We start from the raw sequence: 7,863 nt of genomic DNA, 5'->3' as shown, positions 1-7,863 counted from the left end.
ACAATTATTATACCCTATATAGTCCACGCAAAGTGTCCCAGATCAGTGTTTCCCCTAGGATGGAGTTGTAGCAGCGGAGGTGAAGCGAAATTGTTTATGTGGGCGTAGTGCGTAGTATGTCTGAATATAAAACCCCAACACAACATATCTCAGCAGTATTGCTTTTGTGTCCATGAGCATGTTTTTCCATAGGTTAATATAACCTCAGAATCATTAAAGATAGCCTACGATTTTTTATGTTTACAGCTTTTGACATTCATCTGTATAGACATTAATATTTAAAAATAGGCAACATGAGAAACCACCTCCCTTCTGAGGTGCATTTTATTTGCACGTTAAAAAGAAATGTCTCCTTATTAGCTTAAAAGGACTAGTTTGCATCACTAATTTGCTTTACTAACCTCAGCTCCTCCAGTCACCACTGTCCTTTCTTTTCCAAACAACCACTTTTTCAGACTCATCTGAAAACTGAAAATTAATTTAGGATTAGATCCTGTCTGTAGGCTACAGGACGGAGCTGTAGGCTACACCAGTTTAGTCTAAGTTTGTACCTGATGTTCTCAACATTGGACGAGTATGTAGTAATAAAACACAGCTACCGGTTACTTTCTATAAATTGAGCTAATGTTAAGTTACATAGCAGCAAAAAGACGTAGCCTGCTGTATAGCTTTTCTGCTTAGCTTCACTTTTCCAGTAGTTGGGGAAACAGGCGGACTTTTCTTGGTGTTGATAAGCTACCACACCATAACCAACACCATACATTTACTGCCAGAATATTTTCCTCCGCTCGCGATCACCGTCACTTCCTGCCGCTCGGATAATCGAATAGGGATTTACGCTGCTCTTAGAACAGCACCTGTCTCGTAGACTTGAAGAATGAGGAGCGGACCGAGCCAAGCGATGAGTGTGAGTGAAAATTTGTAGCACATTGATATCATTGTATTGTAGTATTATTGTATCTTTTTATACTTTTTTAATACTTTTTTCTGATCTCCTTACTTTTTATATATTTATATTACTATTTATGTTATGTGTACTATAAGCACCGATTCATACCAAGGCAAATTCCTCATATGTGAAAATGTACCTGGCAATAAACCCGATTCTGATAATGAGTGCGAAATTTTGGTAGCCGCGGTCACAATTCAACAGCTTCTGAAGGCATATAGGGGAAAAGCTGAAGACTGCGTTTTGAAAGGTAGTGTACAACCGATGGTCATTAACCAATAGGGGTGGGGGGGGATCGATACACCATAGTAATCACAAATTTTTCCGTGGCAATATTGTATCGATACACAGAAGTCAACTATTGATCTTTTATTATATAAATTGTACATGAGAATTTCACATTTTGGTACTATAATAATAAAATCAATTGCTTTTTCAGTCCACGAGAAAAAGAGTTTTCCTTTGGGGGCACAATTTGAAGTTGGGGAAAAAGGTGATAAATTGCAATATATCGCAATATGTTTAGAATAAAAACAATATTGTATCGTGACATAAGAATTGTGATTATATCGTATCGTGGGGCCTCCGGTGAATTCCCACCCCTACTAACCAAGCCGTGTATACCATCATGCATTGCGCTGATAGAAAAACAGTCCACCAACCGACTGTCCGACAGCAGTGACGTAATTAACAGCCCTGAGATAATGATCGTGATAATGATAGTGTCCAAAAGTGTTTTTGTGGGTGAGCTCACTACATAAAACTCACTAGATAGGGAATAGTAAGTAGTGAATGAGTGTTGATATCGGAGAAAGCCATGGTCTCAAATTGTTAAAATGTCAGTCTAAATGTGGTTCTGTGAAGAAATAAGAATCTGACCAGTCATTTAATACTAGCGTTTCATACTTAATAGTGCTCTATAGTCAGTGCTACAGACACATTTCAGTTGGTATCAAAAATCTACAGAGGTTCGATACCCAGCCCTATTCAGCACATGGATTGCGAGTACAGGGCTGTAAAGTCTGTGTGCACCCCGAGGTGATAAAGGAGTGTTTATTCATGTTTGTGGCTGCAGCTCTGTCCACATGCTCTCTAATAGACTTACGGGAGCTGGCTGGATTTGCCATCTGAAATAATAAAGTTGTCATCTGTCAGAGCAGCGAGGGGGAGGGTCTGGAGAACTGGACGGTGCAGATTAAAGCCCGGATCTGCTTCTACCTCCTTCACACTTAGCTCTTATACACATTCTGTAGCAACTACACCTGCAGGTGAAATTGAAGAGCTCCACTCTGTAAAACTCGTGACCGGCATCCCAACACACACACATTCCTGCATCCCCCAGAAACACGGCTCAGGTGTATTCCCAGCAGGAGTTGTGATTTCACACCTTTTCAAGCGTCACATTTGATCTTGGTCTGGAGCCACCGGCTTGTAATTCTGCTCTGCTTAAATCACACTTGATGCACACACAAGTGCACACTTGATGAGAGCCTGTAGTTTCAAAAGTAGAGGTCCAAATAAGATCAACTGCTATGTGTAACCCCAACCTCCTTGCGCTCCACTCCTCTCACTCTCCACTGTTTGTGGAGTGCATTGGGTACATAGTGTTTATGATGTTCTCAGACAGAGCTGGATGTCACGTTTGGCTTTGGCACCAATGTGTCAAACTACCACAGTATAAATAGCCAGGCTCATATCAGGTTGTTATTGCATCTGGCTGCACAAACAGACACTCAGATGTTTTCAGTTCTGTCATATCTGAGGTGAATAGTTATAAAAGTATGTTTCAAATGTCAGGACAATACAAGATGAGTACATTTATAATGGTGAATAAACCAAAATATTGACAAAAAAGCGACCTCCACTCTCATTTGAAATATGTATCCATGTCTTCATGACCATGTAAAACTAATTGCTTTTAATAGTGTGGTAACATCTCACAGCATAGGTCGGTTAGGAGGACTTAAATCATTGTTAAACTGTATACATTTTTGATTTATATTTAAAATACTTCATTTTCTACTTCCGTCTCCTCTGCGCACACACTTGCAGTCCACAAATGTTAGTCAGTTCTTGAACGCTAATTAGCACATGAAGCTTACATGTATTCGAAATTCTGTTTACAGGGTTATGTTTTTATATTGAAAAACTCCTACATAGTCATAATACTTATTTGCAGTCTATGCTTCAGTAACCACCCCCTAACAGATATTTGATTCAACAAGTGATAATAATCGCATTACTGTGAACCAATGCTTCTCCAATAACAGTATTTATTATATATTTGTACTATGTCAATAAACCAAACAAGAACATAGTTCAGTCATTATTAAAATTAATCTATCAAGGAAAAAATGGAAATTTGGAATTTAGGAATTCTATGAAATTCACAGTTTGGTAAAAACTACATCTGTAGGAGCAGATAACACAAGGGCAGCTTTACCACAGGTACCTCCCCATCACCTCCTGTTGACATGTCAATGGTCAGATAAGCGCATTGCACTGTAGACCGCTGCCATCGGTATGAGTGTGTGCTTGAATGAGAGGCTAATACAGCGCTTTGCCTAGAAGCGCTTTATAAATGTAGCTATTTTTAGTAATAAAGTATAACAACACCATTTTTGACCTTTGTGTCTCAAAAGCAGTATTGAAAAACAAACCATGTGGATTTTACTGAACACGGGATGCCTTTAATTTTCATTTAGATTGCTCATATGTCCCTTTTCTCCACATTTAGGACGGTCTTTCAGCAATGCCCAGGTCCCATCCATGAATCCTGCTTTCAGCCGACCTTCCAGTACTCGTCATTTAGCCAGGTGAGCTTTTTACACCACCAACCTGTTTTGTGTCTCCTCATTCTGCCAGCTCGCTTCATACAACTACACTATCATGAAATCAAATGCAGCCAAGACTTTTACATATGATACTCTGCTCTCTCGCCCCGAAATATTAACTGCCTTTCATCACTGACAACTGAGGGCTGTAAAGCCAGGAGTAATCTCTCTAAATTAAAATTAGCAGATGGTGGATACAATTACAGGAGTTGAAACTTTAATCTTGGCACCGTTTTTCCTCTTTAGTTACCACAAGTTGTGTATCATTGATTTGTGGGTACCTGTGGTTTATCTGTGTTTTCTGAAAACAAGCCGTGCGGTCCAGCGGAGCCTTGCCATAATCAGACACGCTCGTCAGAAGAAGCAGCAGAAGCAGTACTGCATGTACTACAACCGCTTTGGCAAGTGCAACCGTGGCAACAGCTGCCCCTACATCCACGACCCAGACAAGGTTGCCGTTTGCACCAGGTAATCTAAACACACAGGAACGTCCCATTTAGTCATATGTGAGGAGTTAAAAGACGAGTCTTGTTTTAGGAACAATATCAAGGCCATAACATAAACCTACAGTTGCATTATACATAGGTATCCTAAGATTTTGTGCTTAGGTACATTGAGGACATCATGAAAGAAAACTTTCAAAGGGCCCGTCACTATGGGCTACAACACTCCCAGAACCAGCTTCTCATCCCCCTTCGCAGCTCTGTTAGCTTCTGCATTCTCAGGCTTGTTTCTGTTGTTTATGTGCAGGTTTCTGCGAGGGACATGTAAGCAGGCAGACGGGACATGCCCTTTCTCTCATAAGGTGGCTAAGGAGAAGGTAACAGACCCACACACACTCATACACAACCTAGTTTTCAGACAACGTAGTGTTTTATAGGTTTTCATTGCAAAGGCCAGGATTTGGCTCAGTGTGTAGGTATAAGATGACACACTATTGGGTCATAGTGGATCATATTTGCCTTCTTGGCACGGCTCCTGTTTCCATGACACAGGAGTGATTGAGGAAGGCTGGACCTGACGGGGGAACAGGGAGGGGCTTACGGCGAAACGAGCAGCCTTAAAGTTTGAACTTGTGGCAAAGGGTGACCCATTTGATCTGTTGACCAAGCAGGCCGAATCTGGGTGTGTCATGCTTTCTCCTCCCTCATCACCTCCTTCTTTAATTAATGTTAATGTGTGTAACTGTGTGAGTGTACACAGCTGAAAAGGAAAACTTTATTATGATAGATTTTTATTTATTAATTTCAAATATCTGAATAGATCTAACATGATCTTCGCCTCAGAAATATGATTACACACATTATTCTGCTTGGTAGCAATGTGAGCTCAGTCAATCTAGGACTAGGTTATATGGCTGAAATTAATATCACAATATTTAGTCAGTGGACAGAAAACAACAGTTGCTTAAATGTTGCAACTGCAATGTTGGCTGCAGAAAATAATTTTCAGATTGAGTGAGTGGGTCTGTTCAACAAACCATATACTTGTTGTACATTCAATCTGACAAAGGTGTTCACATGTGCAAAACAAAAACCCAGCTTATCGAATGACAAACAGTATGACTCTCTGAACTAATAAACTCAAATAGCCACAACAACCAGTCACATACCAGTTAGCCAGCAACCTAGTACCTTTTAACTAGATTTACACTAATTAAACATTATATGCACTGATGTACAAAAAACATATTGTTCTCAATGTTAATCTGATTATTTTCCACTACACAGATTCAGGGAAAATGTTCCTTCATGTAGCTTAAAAAACTTGGCTTCCAAAGTCAAATAGATAATCTGCATGTATTAGCCCAGATTTGTAATTTTAACTCCTGTCACATCACGTGTTAGCTGTATCCACATTTGCCTCCAGCTGGTCCTGTCCTGTGCTCCTGCCCGTCTAGGGGAAAGTGTAGCCGCTCAAAAAGGGAGAGTTGTTTTTTTTTTTTGGTTTTTTTCTTGACAAACAACCCTAGAACAGGTGCCCTGCCTCACCCTCCAAACACACACAATGCCGTGCACCTGTGTTGGTTGTCACACTGCTGCCTGTAAGTGCTGAGAGCCCAGCTGTCTGTTTGTAATGCCACCTCTCTAACAGCCCCCCCTCGCCCCCAAACCTTTGGCCCATCCCTCCACAGGATACTCCCGCTCTTATTTCATGCGGACCCCTTGAACAGGACTTTATGGGGGTCTTCACGAGAAGTGGGGATGATTTGAGGGGGGTGCAGTGTTATGCACCCAGCAGCAGCCCTCCGAACCTAATCTGGGCTCTAGTGTGGATAGGCGAGCCCCAATCCTGAATCCTGCACCCCACCCCCCTGTCCTCACACTACCACAAATACCGCGAAACCAGACACCCCAGTGTCTACTCCCATGGCATCCCCCCCCCCACCACACACACACACACACTTGGGAACATCACCCTCCTTCTCCCTCCTCCCTCCACCACTGGCCCAGTCTGTACAGTGTGCACACATCCAGAGTGCATAAACACATCCTGAGAGCTGGACGAGCTGCAGCCTGGATAAATATTTCTGTAACAGTTAATTAGGTAGAACTGATCCCATCCCAACAAGGAGGAGTCCCTCTCACACTCCGCCTCCCCCGACCTCCCCCTTATCCCTCTCCATTAAACCTCTTAGAGGTATATTTAGACCGGCCTCCACCAGGCTCGCCCACGTGTACCAAACAGCGCATCTCTGCACATGCACACCCTGCACACACACTGTCAAGACACACATTCACTCTGCTGCTATCAACTGCAATTAAGGTAATTTAGCTGCTCAGCGTGACAGATTGCATGGCACATGGGACAAGTCTGGCGTGACAGCGACTTGTCATTCACAAGGTAGCCACACCCTAAAGCATCCCCAGCTTTATCATCTGTTTTTCTCTAAATGGGACCATCATTTTCAAAAATCATGCTCTGACCATAAACTCATTTGGAGGTTCCCGCTTGGTCTGAACTGCCTGTTTACAAATTCATATAATCTCATGTAATCACGTTCCCTCATCACCTGTGCTCTCTGAGTGTTGTTTTCTATATTTGTATTTTTAAACTCACGGGGAGATGATCTTGGCAGATAACAGAAAAATAAATAAGCAACAATATTTATTGTTGACGTCATTTTTTCCAGGACCATTTTAACCCTTTCTTCTCCTTGCCCAATATTTGGAGGCTGCAGTTTTAACAAGGAAACCTTTACTTACTTTTACTCAGATCTTTAATACAGTCCCCTCCAAAAGTATTGGAACGGTAAGGCAAATTCCTTTGTTTTTGTTGTTCACTGAAGACATTTGGGTTTAAAATCAAAATATGAGTCTGAGACAAGAGTTCAGAATTTCAGCTCTCATTTCCTGGTATTCACATCTAGATGTGTTAAACAACTCAGGATATACCACGCTTTGTTTGAACCCCCCCATTTTTCAAGTGAGCAAAACTATTGGAACATGTGACTGACAGATGTTTCTTGTTGCCCAGGTGTTGCCTTTTAGGCTGATTTTCCAAACATTAAATAGCTCTGCATGACTAGTCCAAGTTTTCATCCTTGGTTCAAACCTATAAAGACTGCATTTCCTGTTAAAGAGGATAAACCAACATGAAGACCAGAGAGCTGTCTGTGGGAGAAAAGCAAGCCACTGTCAAGCTGAGAAAAGAAGGAAAATCAACCAGAGTCATTGGACAAACATTGGGCAGAGCAAGCACAACAATTTGGAATGTCCTGAAAAACAAAGAAACTACTGGTGCACTGAGCAACAGACGTCCAACAGGTCGGCCAAGGAAAACAACAGTAGCTGATGACAGAAATATGGTGAGAGCTGTGAAGAAAACCCCCAAAACATCAGGAAGTGACATCAGCAACGACCTCCACAGTGCAGGGTGAAGGGATCACAATCCACTGCTGGAAGAAGACTCAGAGAGCAGAAATATAGAGGCCACACCACAAGATGCAAACCACTCATCAGCAGGAAGAATCGCAAGGCCAGATTGAAATTTTACAAAGAAGTACAGAGATGAGCCACAAACGTTCTGTAACACAATCTGATGGACTGATGAGACCAAGATTAATTAATAAACACCCCG

The 7,863-nt window shown here is 41.8% G+C and overlaps 1 protein-coding gene across 1 annotated transcript in view; it reads left to right on the top strand.

The window, feature by feature from the left end:
• The window catches only part of zc3h3 (zinc finger CCCH-type containing 3), a 77,067-nt gene that overhangs the window by 50,560 nt on the left and 18,644 nt on the right, over positions 1–7,863 (top strand). Inside the window, exons 6-8 of the mRNA XM_046050134.1 lie at positions 3,687–3,765; positions 4,096–4,251; positions 4,534–4,603. Of these exons, the coding sequence (XP_045906090.1) occupies positions 3,687–3,765; positions 4,096–4,251; positions 4,534–4,603 (305 nt within the window). The remainder of the gene's footprint in view (positions 1–3,686; positions 3,766–4,095; positions 4,252–4,533; positions 4,604–7,863) is intronic.

The sequence above is a fragment of the Micropterus dolomieu genome, linkage group LG05, assembly GCF_021292245.1.
Source record: "Micropterus dolomieu isolate WLL.071019.BEF.003 ecotype Adirondacks linkage group LG05, ASM2129224v1, whole genome shotgun sequence".
NCBI lineage: Eukaryota > Metazoa > Chordata > Actinopteri > Centrarchiformes > Centrarchidae > Micropterus > Micropterus dolomieu.
The sequence above is the reverse complement of the archived record's forward strand: the minus strand, read 5'-3'. Positions and strand labels throughout refer to the sequence as shown.